Raw genomic sequence first — 16,437 nt, forward strand, 5'->3', positions numbered from 1 at the left:
GCCCCGCGTCGGGCTCTGTGCTGACTGCCAGCTCAGAGCCTGGAGCCTGTTTCACAGTCTGTGTCTCCCTCTCTCTCTGACCCTCCCCTGTTCACGCTGTCTCTCTCTCTCTCTCCTAGAAATAAATAAAAATATTAAAAAAAAAAAGAAAGAAATAAAATTATTAAAAAAAAAAATGTTTTCAGGGGTGCCTGGGTGGCTCAGTTCGTTAAGCATCGGACTCTTGGTTTCGGCTCAGGTCATCTCACAGTTCATGGGTTCGAGCCCCGCATCAGGCTTTGTGCTGCTGGCGTGGAGCCTGCTTGGGATTCTCTCTCTCCCCCTCTCTGCCCTTCCCCCACTCACACTCCCTCTCCCTCTGTCTCAAAATAAATAATAGAAAACTTTTAAAAAAGTTTGTCATGGAGCTAGATCTATATTCTCTGTGTGGAGAGGGAAAGAGAGCCAAGATTTACTGTCAAATGGGGAAAAAATGCAAGGTTTAGAGCAGTATGTAGCACATAAACATGGTTAATTTTTGTTTAAGAAAACATGTTTTTAATTAAAAAGATAATGAGGTCATGAAAGACCGAAGACTGGAAAACTTTTCAAACTTACAAGGCCTGACAAGAGAATACAATCCATGATCCTGGACCAGAAATGAAATTGCTCTAAAGGATATTGTTGGGACAACAGACAAAATTTAAATGTGGACTGTGGAGGAGATAATGGCATTACCTCAGTGTTAAATTCGATAACTGTACTGTGGGCAAGACAGCAGCCCTGTTCTTAGGAAATGCATGCTGAAGAGCTAAGGACTAAAGACATGATGCAGGCACCCCATTCTCAAATGGGTCAGATGCAAATCACATGCATATCCATGCACATTTGAAAACTGGTCAGAGTAAACTGGCAAATGTTAGAATCTGGGCAAGGCTGAGCTTTCTTAGGGCTTTTCTTTAAGTCAGAAATTTCTCTTGAAGTGACACTGAAGGAAAAAAGAAAGAGTGCACGTGTACACAAGAGAGGGAGAACAGACCAAGGGGAAGCACCCGGGTAGCCACCCCAGCTGGCTGCCTCACCTGACACACCTGACAACATCTAGAACTCCTAGTGAAGCAGCGTTGAATAGTGTTTACTGAGCACTTACTATGCCCCAAGCATCCTTAGAAGTGCTCCTAACGGGCTGGCTTAAGGAGCACACAGAGTCCTGAGGTAGGTGTGAAGATCCTCCTCAAGGGCACTTTGCGATGCGGGACGCCGCCCCAGGCTGTAAGCTGCCGAGCAGCAGTTGGGTCCAGGGAGGCAGGCCTGAGCCAGCAGCACCGTCGAGTGTCCGTCGCTGTTGTCAGTGGACGACAGTGCTGGAGAGCAATGCAGCCACCCTATCTCTTCTATTCTGCACGCACCCCCACTCTTCTAGAAGACAGTGCGCTGTAGGAAGCCCACCTCAACCAGCATGAGGTGGAGGGAGAGGCCCTGGGATGAGATGACGCCACAGTGGGGCAAGAGCCAACAGCACTGCCTCTGAGAACAGACAGGCTACTGCGCAGCAAAGAAAGATAAGAAATCCCTGGGTTTGTTAAGAAAATGTCCCGCCTGAGGGGCTCAGTTGGTTAAGCATCCAACTTTGGCTCAGGTCATGATCTCGTGGTCTGTGAGTTCGAACCCCGTGTGGGGCTCTGTGCTGACAGTTCAGAGCCTGGAGCCTGCTTCCCACTCTGTGTCTCCCTCTCACTCGCCCCCTTTCCCGCTTGCACTCTCTCTCTCTCTCTCTTTCTCTCAAAAATGAATAAACGTCTAAAAAGTTTAGAAAACGTCCCTCTGGTATCTAGGATTGGAAGAAGGCTGTGCACACGTGATGTCCCCAAACCAGGGTGCCATCCGACAGCTTTGCACGAAAGACCAGAGGGGGCAGAATGGCAGAATTTTGCACAAAAGGACAGTCAACATTCCAGTTTGGTAAAGAAAGACAAAGAGCCATGGCAAGAGGGGCTGGACAGGAGGCGGACAATTGCCAGAGGTTTTCTGGGAACGAAGTCTGCACGTCCAGCTGACAGGACCAACATTTGGTTCTGCCAACCACAGGCTGCCAGCACTCACCGCAAAGCAGCCAATCACATCATTCTCTGCAAACTTGTCTCCATAGTTCTCGAACCGGCTGTTGGTGGACTTCTTCCCAGTGCCTCCGTAGCCATAGGAGAAAGGCTCTTCACCTGACAGAAGAAATGGGCAAAGGCAGATTAAACCTGCTATGGTCGCAAACAGCCTTTACGTCTGCCACATACTTTTAAAGGAAAAAAAAAATCAGTTTCTTTACTAGCTTTACTAATCAGCGCTTTTATGGGGAAAAGTGAGGAAGGTTCTGCTGAAAGGATGGCCCTCGGGGCGCCTGGGTGGCTTAGTTGGTTAAGCGTCCGACTTTCGCTTAGGTCATGATCTCGCGGTTCATGGGTTCGAGCCCCGCGTCGGGCTCTGTGCTGACTGCCAGCTCAGAGCCTGGAGCCTGTTTCAGTCTGTGACTCCCTCTCTCTCTGGCCCTCCCCTGCTCACGCTGTCTCTCTCTCTCTCTCCTAGAAATAAATAAAACATTAANCTGTGACTCCCTCTCTCTCTGGCCCTCCCCTGCTCACGCTGTCTCTCTCTCCCTCTCCTAGAAATAAATAAAACATTAAAAAAAAAAAAAAAAAAAAAAGGATGGCCCTCATAGTGCAGAACTCCAGGGGACTGGAGGGTTGAGGTGTGGAGTCTGGGAGTGGGAGCTGAACTGAACTGCTGCATAAAAAGAGGGAGAACCTGGAAAGGAGGAGGAGGGGAGAGAGGAAGAAGGCAGGCTGTACACGGAGGCGCAACCTTCCTTGTGACACTTGACATTCAGCCAAGTCTACTAATGGCATCAATTTTTGGTGCCAGTGGGTCTGCGGCAGAAATCAGGAAAGGGGCTGGGTTTTGCTTTTGGAGACCCTGAGGTCTAACCGTTAGGAAAGGCACTGATCTCTCTGGGCCATAGAACCGGGGGCTGAAGCAGTGCGAGATTCCAAGGGCCCTGCCTGACACCTGGTTGTACGGAGACCCTTGGCCAGGACCCCGAGGAACATCCTGCCAGAAAAGCAGATGCCAACAACAGGCATGAATTCTGGGCCCAGCTCTTCTGCAAACCAGCTGTTGGCCCTGGACAACCGACCATTCTGGGCTCTGGATCTTTACCTGTACCATCTACCTACCACTGACATCCAAAAACGAAGACAAAGATAAAATGAGACGCCAAGGAGTCTGAAATAAAGAGTGCGAACATCTATCAAAATGAAACCGTCCACTCCTTTTGACCTAGCATTTCTACTATTAAGAACGAGGCTCATGTCAACAATCAGATCATTAGACACATGGACAACTCAAGAGTTTACTAGCAAAAAATTGCAATCAACTTGAATGATCTACAAATCACTTACAATTAAGTGACAAAACTATAATACAGAAAATTATGCAGTGGTCAGAAAGCTGTACTTATTTATGGGGTGCCTGGGTGGCTCAGTCGGTCAAGCGTCCAACTCTTAATTTCTGCTCCTGTCATGATTTCATGGTTCATGAGTTAGAACCTCGCATCAGGCTCTGCGCCGACAGCGGGAAACCTGCTTGGGATTCTCTCTCCCTCTCTCTCTGCCCCTGCCTCTCATTCATGCATGCGTTCTTACATTCTCTCTCAAAATAAATAAACATTAAAAAGAAAAAGTTAGGGGTGCCTGGGTGGCTCAGTCGGTTAAGCATCCAACTTCGGCTCAGGTCATGATCTCACAGTTCGTGGTTTCGAGCCCCACGTCAGGCTCTGTGCGGACAGCTAGCTCAGAGCCTGGAGCCTGTTTCAGATTCTGTACCCCCTCCCCCCCGCCCCGACCCTCCCCTGCTCACGCTTCTCTCTCTCTCTCAGAAATAAAATAAAAAACATTAAAAAATTTTTTTAAAAAGAAAAAGTTATCTATAAAAACATGGCCAGCATATACTAAGTAGGAAAAAAAAATTGGGCCACAAAATGGTATGCATTGTGTGACCCAGTTTGAGATATACAAAGAACAAAAGAATTATCCAGAAGACTATAGATAAAAATGTTAACACTGGCTGTTATCTCACAAGTTTAGGAGGATTTCATTTCCCCCCACTCATGTGGCCTGAATTGTTACAAAGAGCACACATTATGTTCATAATCAGAAGGTTTATATGACCAAAGCAGGTCTCAGCATTGGTCATGGAAATCACTCACTTGGGCCCAGAACGTCACTGAGGCCTGGGGGCCTGTGAAAATCCAAAACTTCTCAATGAGCAGCCCGCCTCTCCGCCAACCGCCCCAATGCGCTCTGCTTCCCCTTTTACTCTGGGTTTGGCTCTGGACAGAAAACCCAGACAGAACTTAATGGGGCTCGAGGAACTTATTTTCAGCACGGTTTGAGGACAGAAGATAACTGATCTTATTTTTTAAGAAAAGAAAAAGAGAACGCTGGACTCTATCCTAAAATATGAAGACTAAATTTCCCGTAGGAGAGTTATTAGGATTATGATCCTTCCAATTGAATCCTGTATGCCTGAAGACAATGTGTGCTCCAGCCTAGGCTAGTCGTGTTCCGAGTCCCACACTGGGAAGAGAAGCTTAGGAAGCTTAAGAATCCAGGAACAGAGATACGGTGCTGTACTCTCCGGACTGCTTGGCTGACATCCCCTTACCCAGCTGGGTGCTGCAGGAGTCCAGGGACCAGCCAATACGGACAACGTGTGGGTCGGGCTCTGTGGAAGGAAGGTGCTTCACGGAGATTTCCTCGTTGATCTGGGGACAAAGAACATGAGGGCTCAGAGCTGGTGCCCAGAGGCAGGTTACAGGGCAACACAAGAGGGAAGAAGCACACAGACATTAAAAATCAGCAATGGCTTTTGTTGCTGGGGAAAAGGTGTTTAAGCACTCTGAAAGGCCTGTCACACTGAAAGCCTCAGGAAATTACAGGACCACAGAGACTGGTATTTCAAAATACAGTCAGTTTTAAATCTTCACATGCTGCAGGGGAGACAGGGACTGTCCCATTTAGTGTAGAACGATAAACCGGCACAGTGTATTCAAAGGGCAATTTAGTAACCGTTATCAAAGCTGCAAATGCGGGGGTGCCTGGGTGGCTCAGTTGGTTGAACGTCCAACTCTGGATTCCGGCTCAGGTCATGGTCTCACATTTTGTGGGATCGAGCTCCATATGGGGCTCTGTGCTGACAAAGCAGGCCTGCTGGGATTCCCTGCTCCTCCCCAGGCTTGCTCTCTCTCAAAATAAAAAAAAAAGCGGGGGGAACCCTACAAATGCATCTGCTCTATAACCCACCAATTCAACTTCCAGTTCACCCTACAGATGCACTCACAGGTGTATGTGTGAACACAGGACACACACGTACACACAACAATATTCAGTGACACTGTTTATACTAAAAACAAACTCCGAAACTACCACCAAAAAGACACTGGCCATGTTATGGCACATCCACGCCACAGAACAGATGAAGTGGTCAGAAAGAGTGAAATGGGGCTCACGTACTGCTATGGAACATGCCGTCCAAGACACAGTATTAAGTAAAAGAAGCAGGAAGAATAAAAAGTGCCTCTGACGTAACTTTAGAGGTTAGACTGCCTAACCACCATATCTGTCTATCTTAGCCGGTGGCTTCTATGAAGTTAACCTATTTTCTTGACTTGTGGACACACGTTTTTCCATTTTGCTGTTCCAAAATCTGAATAGATCTTACAACTGATGTGGGAAGAAAGCACTCTGTCAGTTTAATCGGCAGCATTTCTCTATGAGCAGCACATGAAACAGTGTGCAACTCACAATCAACAGACTTAGTCAATGAAAAATGAAAATGCTGGCAGCTTGCTCCTGTTAAAAAATGGGGATAACTGCATATTTCAGGGCGGTACTATGAGGATTAATGGAGACATCTGTGTAAAGTACTTGGCACCGTACCTACCTTGTGCAAAGGGTTCTGTAAATACTAGTGGTCATAGTTAAGTTTGACTATCCAAAGGACAGGCAAGAAATTGTTAACATGTAAGTTACCTCAGGAGGGTTGGATGGGGACTAGGGCGATCTGAGTCTAACTTCTGCTTTTTTTACCGTACTCTCTTCTGTGCCATTTGAATTTTTGTTGACCATGACCGTGCGCTTTTTTCATAAACAGAACCTGACTCAGACTATGGAGAGATGATGGTAGAGGATGGCTTGGTAGAGGATCAATCCTGGTGGCAGGACTGATCTATGCCCAGCTCTCCTTCTGGCCTCTCTTTAACTGGCAGGGTCCACGTCCATGCTTTCTAGCTCGTTTTTCTTCCAAACTACTCCTTTTCCCAGTTCTACAAACATGTCATCCCTAGTGAGGTTTGCTATATAATACCTGGGTCAAATCCCACCAAGGGGGAAAAAAAATCCCACCAAAGAGAAATCAGCTCGACGAAGCGATGTGCAGCTGGCTTGTTTTTCCGATACAGGGTTTAGCGATGACAAAGTTCTTGAGTCTGTCACGCTTTTTTTTGCTTGAACACAGTCTATGCTCAATTAAATCTTTTACAATCGTGGCTGATGACAGGCTAATTCCAAAGGATGGACCGGCTTGTGGTCCTTGACCCCTCTGCTGCTCCCACTCACCTTCATCTCAAAGCACACACGACCCCTTCTGACTCCGTAGCTGGCACGGGCTCCTGACCACAGGTAGGCAAAGCCCTCAATCGTGAGAGGGTAGCCACTACTCCGGTCTCGGGCCACCTTGAAGTGGAGATCACAGTTATCTGTAGAGGAAAAAGCCAGGAGTTGGCTGATGTTTTAAAGGTCCCAAAAGAGGCACAGGCAAAGAGAAGTTCCCCAAGTGTTAACCAAGAGGACACAAGCTGACACATCATGAGGGCAGGTGCACGAGAAACCAGCCACACCGACTGACCATCCTCCTGTTCAGGAGCAAGGCTCTGGACTACTGCAAACTGGTCTCTGCACAGGATGAGAGTGGCCATTATGCACAGGAACTGGGTTCTTCACCTGGCTGGGCTTCAAGGATGGCCATCAAGGGAACCCCCCAAAACTGTACACAAATGCACTTTACATTTGCTAGGGAGAGGACCCATATCCTCATTGTGTTCAAGGGATGTAGCATTTTTAAAAAGGTGACTCCCATAGCCATTCACTTTAACCATTTCCGTGTGCTAAGTCAGTCTGGGAGCCAGACTCCCGCTGCCAACAGTGGCCCAAACATCTGTCCTGGCTCCTCACTTGCCACCCAGGCACTGCTGTGCAGGTGCACCATAGGCTCCTCTGTAGCCCTTGGACTCTCCTACTGTAGCTCACTCTTCTGACTCTTCAAGGAGCCGGTCAGGCCTCTAAGAAAGTCTTTCCTGACCACCCCTTCCAGCAGGCTGGCTCTCTTCTCTCAAGGCTGAGAGTCACAGCCTGTACATCTGACATCTGATCAGATGGTTGCTTCACTGACTGCTGCTACCCATACTTCAAAAAAGTTTAGCTTTACATGGTCTTTGAGACTGTGTGATAGACAAGACTGTGACAAGATGTCTCCCTCTCTTCCAAAGTATGTAGGCACCGTTCTGGAAGCACAAGTGAATAAAGAAACATGTGACTTGCTGTGCAGTTTCTGCTCTGCTGAAAAGTACAGTGTTCTCAGACCTGACTGGGCTTTTTCCTAAAGTCAGATTCGCAGGTCGTACCACTGAGATGCAGTCTGAGGAGGACCGGACCTCTATCGCCGTCACCCCTAAGGTTCAGATGTGCAGTCTAGGGGAAGCCACTTATCCAGCAGAAAGAAACTGGAGGGCGGACAGCCAGGAGGGCCATGTTAATGCCTCAGAGGATGAGATGGCATTGGTTTCACCAGGAACGTGAGCAGCTGATGGAAACTGGGGAACTGGTCGTCAAAGAGTTAAGTTTCCCCAGCTGCACTCAAGTTCCCTTCTTGGTTAGATGGCAAGCCCCTGGGTGTTCAGGGTTCCAGATGGCCTCTGCACCCATTCTGAGGAGTGTCACTGCAAGTCCTCTGAGGTATTTGGGCAGCATTATGCCTTCCTGAAGAGAAGGTCAGAGAAACAGAATGATCTGCCCAGGATCCCAGCTGGAGATGGGGTGAGATCTTCCGTCTCTGAACGAGCAACCTCGCTCAAGAGCCCGGTCTCTCACATCCCACTTTCCCAACACTGAGCAGAGAGTACAATCAGATGGGCACCCTAAGGACTCACATGTGTCGATGGCAACAAGGGTGTCGTCAAAGTCATCTTCATCCTCTTCAGCGGGAGGCTGAGGAGAGCGGCCCCTGTGTCAGAAAGAGGGGTTAAGCTACATGAAACAGGTGGATGAGCACAGAGGAAGGGAAACGGAGGTTCTGCTGGAATTGACAAGTGGCCTCCAGACTGCTTCCTTGATTTTGATTTCTTCTCAGAGGTTAGCCAAAAAACTCTGCAACCTACATTGCTGCAATGAGAGCAAGGGCTGTTAACTCCTAGGGTGGGGATGGGGACTAGAGAGGGCACACTCTGCTCCAGAGCTTGTTCAAAGAGGGCTCCTCTCTCACACCCCAAGATTCTGCCCCATGCCCTGTGCATGCTGAGAGCTGCCCCCATACTGCACTATTAGTGACAGGAGGACACAGTGGCCCAGAAGGGGCTGGGCCAGGAAGGGGGGACGTGCAAAGGCTCAGATAAAACCCAGTAATCACAATCTGCCCACATCTTCCTAAGACTCCACATCTGCAAGTGTTTGAAATGACCCATTTTTTCAGTCTCTTTCTGTCAAGTGTCCTAAATTATGAATAAGACTCATCTACCAAAACACTAAAAAGGGACTAATGTTAAAATACTGCTGGCTTCCAACTTATAGGAATAAACGAGAGGTGTAGAAGGATGGGGTCTAATGCCCAGGGTCCTGTCTAGAACAGTCTGAACCCCTGTCCCCCATGTGTCCTGATCAGGTACCCCAGGCCCATCTGGGAGGCTCCCCTCTGGTGGACTGCCCTTCTGGGCCCGCCAGTCTGGGGCTAGCGCAGAGCCCTGTACAAAGAAGGACCTCCTCACACAGTAAGTTCATCCGAGAAAGCTTTCCCTGCCAGCCTCGAATTAGAGCAGGTATTCTTCCCCTGCTCTCCAGAGGCCAAATACCCTAGGCCTCTGCTCTGAAGGAGGCACTGGGAGAAACTCGTAAGAGGTGGTTTCACGTCCTACCTTAGGTTGCAGCCAAGAGACCCAGGCCCTGTCTTAGAGAGTCACAAGCCAGTGAGAGGATAGACCCCACCAGCTAGGAAATAAAACGTGTCAGATGGCCAGTCCAGACAAATAGAGAAGGAATGGTCATTCTTAGTTTCTGTGATCAGGAAAGTCTTCACTTAAGGTGGGATGGGGGGCTGCAGCAAAGGATAGGGAGGGCTTGTCAGGAAAAGGAAAATAACCAGGGCAGAGAGGACACTCTCTCCTCTGATCTCCAGACACTCACACCATGACTACTGGTCCCCCTAGGCTGTGGCTTACTTATGTGTCTGTCTCAGGCCCTATACTGGGATCACAAGAAGGCAAAACCCACTGTCCAAACAAATCATCTCTGTGTCCCTCGTGTCCAGCCCAAGGATAGGCACCTTGTGAAAGCAGTATGAGTGCGACAATGGATAAATGAGTAGATGGATGGAAGGGTGTATTTGGGAGAAGGGTCAGGAAATAAATCTTTTCATCAAGGGATATTGAGCAGCCATTGAGAACAGGATGACAGGACGGTGAGGCAAGGGACTGAAAAGGCAGGCTGGCATCTCACATGTGAAAGGCAAAGTGTTTGGACTTTTCCCTGTAGGTAATGAGAAGGGAGGAGCTGAGGGAAGGAGCAAAAGTTTAGCAAAGCTGAATCTGGCAGGGAGTGCAGGGAGCTCTGCCCCCTTGCTCAGTACAAAGGTCCCCCAGTGGGCACCAGGCTACGGACGCAGAGACCTACCGGAAGAAGAATCGCCCCACACACCCACCTCCTATCCTCTCGGTGCTCGAAGTAGCCCCGTCCCCGGTTTTCTTCATAAGGCCTCTTGCGACTCTGGAATTGTTGTCTGTCTGGTTTGAGTTGAGATGCTTCGGGCGGGAGGAAGCCGGTGGGTGTTTCTTGTTTCATCTCTGTCTTCACTTCTGTCAGGACAAAGCCAGTGGTCAAGACGATTGGAAACCCCTTAGCTATCACTTTTCTGGTTCTTTTACCTCTGATGTTGGCCGGATCCTGCTATAGTGATGATGGGCTAGGCACAGGTGGCTTGCTGGGTTCAACGGAAGCCTGCTGAGGGAGTCAAGAAGGCTGCACTGGAGAACAGGACCAGGGCAGAGGGATGTCGGGGATGGCCAGCCAGGCACATCTGCACTGGTAGTTGATGGGGTGACACATCAGCCAGATAACTCTCAGGCTTTATGGGGGAGAGGGGAATTCAGCACTGAATAAAGACCAGCTCTCTTAATGAGGCCCACCCAAAGGCGAATGGCTGCCTTTGGCTACTTTGCCAGAGGCCCCAGAGAGGTTGGCAGCTACCTTGGCCCTCAATGAGTGGGAGAGAGCCCTCAAAAATTTCTAAGATTGGGGCACCTGGGTGGCTCAGTCAGCTGAGCATCTGACTTTTGAGTTCAGCTCAGGTCATGATCCCAGTATCATGGGATCAACCCTGAGTCAGGCTACACGCTGGACATGGAGCCTGCTTAGGATTCTCTCTCCCTCTGCCCCTCTCCCTGGGTCATGTTCTTTCTCTTTCTAGAAAAAATAAAGGCAGAGAATTTCTAAGATCCCTTTAAACTTTGAGATCTCACGATCCGACATTCTCCAATTATTCCTCCCAGAGAATCTCTGCACCTCATTTCTTACAAAGCTTCCTCGGTCTGGAAAGGGAAGCGGGAAGGTCAATTCAACAGGACATTGGGATCCCACAGCTAACTCCACTGGTTTTAATCCTTTGCCACAAAGCCCAGAATCACTCCAGAAACGAGGGACTGCACCGAATCCAGCCTATAGGTGTGATGGCCTTATTAAGTCACACCACAAACAGAAAGTCAGGATGGCATGACATGCCGTAAACTACAGGAAAGGCCCAGTCTCTGGAAGACTCCAAGAATCAGAACCAAGAATCCAAGCAACTAACAGAGAGCAAACTGTGGAACCCACATCTATGCCTGACACTGTCTATCACATCTTGTGTCAGCAATCAACCCAAGTCCACCTTGGATCACTCCCTAGCCGTGGCATGCAGAGAGGACTCCTGGGCATCCAGAGCAGGGACTGCGCTCACCCATCTGAAGAGAGCCTCTGTGCTTCCTAGCAGAGCCGGGCTCCCAGGAGACCCCAATAAATGCTTGTTGGGGGCGGGGGGGCAGGGGAGGGCACCTAGATGGCTCAGTTGGTTAAGCATCTGACTCCTGGTTTCAGCTCAGGTCATGATCTTGCAGTTCATGGGTTTCAGCCCCTCATTGGTCTCTACACTGACAGTGTGGAGCCTGCTTGGGATTCTCTGCCCCTCCCCCACTCACACTCTCTCCCTCTCTCTCTCAAAAAAAAATTATATATATAAACATTAAAAAAAAAAAAGTCTGTTGGTAACAGTACAGAAAATACTCTCCTTGGGCCAAATGATCCCACAAGTCTCAAAGAGACTGACACAAATCTGCAGTTTAACCTACATTAAAAGTAAATCCTGAGCCACCCACAAGAAATGTCTGGGGATTTCACTTTGTGGATGAACCAGAATGGAATTAGATAGAATCAACTAGATAGCATCAACTTCACTAAGGAGAGGCACTGGGGCTATCACACAGTGACAGGAGCACAGGACTGGGAGGCTTTCCTGGCTTTATCATTACTCAACAGTAGGACCCTGCTTTCTAAAAGGTAGGACACAACTGGTTGGGAATGTTGCTTATTAACTAATAGCAGTGGCCCGCCCAGGCACCAGTTTCCCGAGGGGTTAACCCCAGCTCTGCCATCAGATAAGCCACCTCCTCAGTCTGTAAAAATGGGAGGAGAGAGCTGGGTTGCTTCTGTGTTTCCCAAACTGACACTATAAGACATTTGGTTTGGCAAAGACATATTTGGGAAACCCTGGGTTTAAACAACATGACACGGGTATTTTTTTTTAATTTCAATCCAGGACTTCTCAGAGCCTTTAATGCTCCCAGAGGCGATATAGCACGTGCCGCACTTCCAGGTATGTTTTGGCCAAGGAACCCTTTCCTGGGAAGTCCCTAATGATATCTTCTGGAACAAGAATCTTCAGAACAAGGAAAATACTGGACTAGATTTAAAAAGTCCTTGCTATACGGTACACCTGGGTGGCTCAGCTGGTCAAGCATCCAACTTTGGCTCAGGTCATGATCTCATGGTTCATGAGTTCAAGCCCTACAGCTGCTCTCTTGTCAGCACAGAGCCCACTCTGGATCCTCTGCTCCCCTCTTTCTCTGACCCTCCCCCGCTCACGTTCTCTCACTCTCTCCCTCAAAAATAAACAAACATGAAAAAAAAGAAGTCCTTGCTGGATTCTACATTCTAAGATTTTAAATAAGACTCAAGTACTCGCCTCTGAGTCAACTCCCCAGGGTGCTGATACTAACGTCTGAAAACAGATACCATGAAGACTCCCCTCTCTCAACTCCCGGGAGCAGGATTAAGTTCTCTCCTTCAAAAGAACCTTTCCAGAGCGAAAGAGCCTAAATGGACCATCCAAGAGGAAGATGTGAAATCTCTCTGGGGAGACAGGCTCTAGGCAGATGGTGAGGGCCACATACATATTCAGTTGCCCTCAGAAGAGATATACGACGTGTATTCTCCCACCTGGGCGATAGGCCTGCTGCTGCTCCATTTCCAGCGGTCTCCTCTCGTAGCCAGACTCGTTCTCTTGCTTGATGACCTGGCTTTCATAGAATTGGTTTTGCCTGGTAATATTGTCCATGACATCTTAAAACAAAAAAATGGCTAGTTAGAAGGGTGCTTCTTGGGACGAGAGGTGGCTTTCTGGTGCTCCACCATGTCATCCCCACTGAGATAGTCTGCCAAAGGCTAAAAGGTATGATGACTCCTTCAGACGGAAACCTATCTGGGCAGCCAGCAGCCTCAATTGCCTGAGGACATGCCCTCTTGTCTCTCAAATGACTGGCGATGCATCTGTGACCGGGTTGTACAGAATCCCAACAAATAAAACCAACCGAGGCACAACTGCTCTGGTTAAAGTGAGGAGATGGGAAGGTCAGAGAGAGTATCCAGCTTAACCTCACTCCCGAAGTCCCCACACAAAGGCTGCGACAACTCTACTGGCACCTGGACTCCCTGCAGCACAGTTTAAAAACCACCCCACCAGTCTAGCGGTCTTCTGACGAGGTATGATGCGTAGGGAGTTGGCTTCACAGCACAACCTTAAAAACTGCTCAGAGCTTAAATCAGCCCGCTGCCCAGCCCAACTCACTGCACAGCCAACCCTCTTCAAGAATCTCTTCCACCCCACAACAGCTGCAAAGATAAAGGGTAACCATCCCAGCTGACGGGGAAACGGGAGGGTTGGGGGGAAGGAACAGTTAAAAAAAATAGGAGTCATGATAATAGTGGCCTTTAGACTCATTAGGGATAAGTCATGAAATATTTGGAGCTAGGTGGGAAGGGCTTCAAAAAGGTATCTAATGGAATAAGACTAAGAATAGAAGCTTATTCTTATAAGAATATTATTAACTTTTTGTGGAGTACACACTACATACCAGACCCTGAGTACAGCTGAGAATAGGCTTTCCCCACTGAAGCCCTCAGTTTTGTGAACATGACATACGTTAAACAAATACTTAAACCCAAAAGGCAAATTCTAATTGTGCTCAGGTTTACGACATACCAGGAGTTAAGACAGGGACCCAGAAAGTAAAACAGATAAGCCTCCCTCGAAGGATATATAGGTGAAAGCTCAGTGAGGAGAACAAAACATTCCTGGGATTGGTACATGTGAAAGTTCAGAGGTGAGCCTAGAACCAGAGTAGCAAACCCAAGAAGAACCTTGCAGCTAAACCCAGAGAGAAGTCTGGAAGCCCAGGATGAGCAGCAAGCAGGTTCTCTTACCCCAGCAGCAAGCTCTGCTAGGCGCCTCCAGGGCCCTACTGGTGGCTGTGCCAGGACCGGCAGAACCACAGGGAAGGAGAGACTATTCTGCCACTTGCTAACTGATTGGATCCTTTCTCAGAGGACAAATACATCTGGGCACAAACCAGGTGCAGCCCAAAGGGAGGAAAGTAACAGATCACGTGGTCTGCTACGGCCCTGTTTACCAGAGCCTGGAGGGAGGGTTGCGGTGGGGCATGAAAGGGGCTCAGAGGATTTTGCTGTAGAGGTTAGAGGAAAAAGGAAGAAATAGAGTATCTCCTTAAATGGAACACAGGGAGGGCCTTTCAAACCATTCAGTCTTCCAGGCTCCAAGCATGGTGCTCTTCTTCCCACAAATACTCACATCTCTCTTTTCAAGAATCTCTCCTGTACCCACCAAGGGAGCCTCACCCGGACAAGCCATGGTTCTAGGGTCCTTCACATCTAAAGCATCTGCCTCCTAATGACATGCAGGCCCAGTGCTAGGCCTCCTACACATGTGACCTCATTCGTAACAATCCTGGGGGGCATATTATCATCCCTGTTGTGCACGTGAGAAAACCAGGGCTCACAGAGGTGATCTGACTTGCCGGTGTGGAGTCATAGAGACACCTTTGCAACAAAGTCTATCCAGAGTCTAGCAGTCCCTCTTCTGAGACACCTCTGGCCACTGGCTCTTCCTGCTAGCATCTCTCCTGCCCCCGACATGCACTCTTCCTTCCTTCACTGGTCTCTGCAAAGGAAGTATTCTTCCCGGCACGTGGGTCCCTGACAATCCCCCACTCCCCACTGCTGCCCTCACTGTTGGTCTACACTCGGGTCACCCCCCCCTCCAGGACACCACACCTCTCACTGGTAAGTCAGTAAGTACCCAATGCCCACCCAATTGGCCATCTCTTCCCTCACCCTCTAGCTCTCCTCACTCGGTTAACCTCATGGCATCCTCTTTTCAGAGAAATAGCACAAATGCCGGATGCCGGAGTCCTTTCTACTTACTCCTTGACTTCTCCAATCTCCAATCAATCCCACCACCCCCCCAAGTTCCTGCAAGAAAGCCACAGCCACATTTTCCTAACTCCAGATTTCCTCCTCCCTTCCATACTCCGGTCTTCTTTCTTCAGACAATCACAGATCCACCCCACTCCCTCTAGTTTGGAGCCGTACCTTCGGGCTCATGCAGCGGATCCCTACCACACCCCGAGACCCTCCCCCCTCCGTTCCCTGGGCACACAAATAATCGTTTCTGAGGACCAAGGAGCCCTCTCGTGGAGACACTCAGTCTCAGAAACACTACCCCCACTCCATCCTGAGGCCTCTAGCCAAGTCAACAGGTTTTCTTTCTCTTTCCATTCTATACCCCCGCCTCTCCCACAGAGGTTAGACCACACATACACTCCTGTACTGGCCACAAGGATCCTCTACCCCCCAGATACTCCGTCGACTTCAAACTCTTATCAACTTGCTATCTGCCCCACCCCACCCCCAGCTACTTTTCAGTTCTTCAAACAATCCATACTGCTAATCCAAGACAATTCGGCAGTAGGCGCTGAATTGCCTAGGTTTCTTGTCCAGCGAACCATCCCTTGCCTGCCTCCACAAATGGGGGTTCCTTATACCTCCCCTGGAAGCCAATGAGAAGGTCCCCCAGATTTCCTAGTACCAAATGCCCAAGCTGGCCCTGCCTCAAGGTTGGCCTTCCAGTCCTGGGTCTCAGAGTCCCCCAGACCATCCTCAGAAAGATGTGGGTCCCCCATAGTCCAATCACACGGCAGTCTCCCACATCCCCTAAATGCTCACTAGCCAAACACCAGAGCACCCAGTCCATCAGATTTCCTCCTGGCCAGACACCAGCACCTGCACCTCGCCAACCCATCCCGGTACCAAAATATGAGAACTCCCCATACCCCACCCAGCAGCAAACTCCGAGATCCTCTATTATCAAAACTCTCCCAGCCCTAAAAACACGTCTCCCGACGTCCAGACCACACGCTGGGCTGGCACGGCACCCTAGCCCACTCAGCTCCAAACCCTAAAATCGTCATTTCCAAGACCCTCTTCAGCCGCCCGTTAGAAAACCTCTTGGTCTTCCGACTCTCTTCAGCTCCAGAAACCACGGCTTCCGGTCTCCGAGCCCCAGGCTCCGGAATCCTCTACCCCCCCGGGACCTTCCTCATCTTCGAAACCGAGAGCCCCCACTCCAGTGTCTCCCCTGCACCGAATGCCAGGGTCCACCCTCCAGTGGTCCCGAGGCCCTTGGCCCTAGATCCTTTTTTCAGCGGCGGGTCGCGGGGTCCCCCACTCCTCGGACCGTCTCCCCGACCTCAGGCGCCGG

The 16,437-nt window shown here is 49.4% G+C and overlaps 1 protein-coding gene across 5 annotated transcripts in view; it reads right to left on the bottom strand.

The window, feature by feature from the left end:
- The window catches only part of HNRNPUL1 (heterogeneous nuclear ribonucleoprotein U like 1), a 38,675-nt gene that overhangs the window by 20,172 nt on the left and 2,066 nt on the right, over positions 1 to 16,437 (bottom strand). For 4 of the 5 annotated variants that reach the window (XM_039244616.1, XM_039244592.1, XM_039244586.1 and 1 more), the window contains exons 2-7: positions 12,822 to 12,944; positions 9,994 to 10,147; positions 8,234 to 8,307; positions 6,645 to 6,784; positions 4,693 to 4,792; positions 2,083 to 2,195 (exon numbers count right to left, since the gene is read on the bottom strand). In XM_039244616.1, coding sequence (XP_039100547.1) covers positions 2,083 to 2,195; positions 4,693 to 4,792; positions 6,645 to 6,784; positions 8,234 to 8,307; positions 9,994 to 10,147; positions 12,822 to 12,939 — 699 coding nt within the window. In that variant the 5' untranslated portion in view covers positions 12,940 to 12,944. The remainder of the gene's footprint in view (positions 1 to 2,082; positions 2,196 to 4,692; positions 4,793 to 6,644; positions 6,785 to 8,233; positions 8,308 to 9,993; positions 10,148 to 12,821; positions 12,945 to 16,437) is intronic. The other variant, XM_039244601.1, reaches the window with a different exon arrangement.

This window comes from Hyaena hyaena, unplaced genomic scaffold (assembly GCF_003009895.1).
Source record: "Hyaena hyaena isolate Hyena2069 unplaced genomic scaffold, ASM300989v1 scaffold_9, whole genome shotgun sequence".
NCBI classification, from domain to species: Eukaryota; Metazoa; Chordata; class Mammalia; order Carnivora; family Hyaenidae; genus Hyaena; species Hyaena hyaena.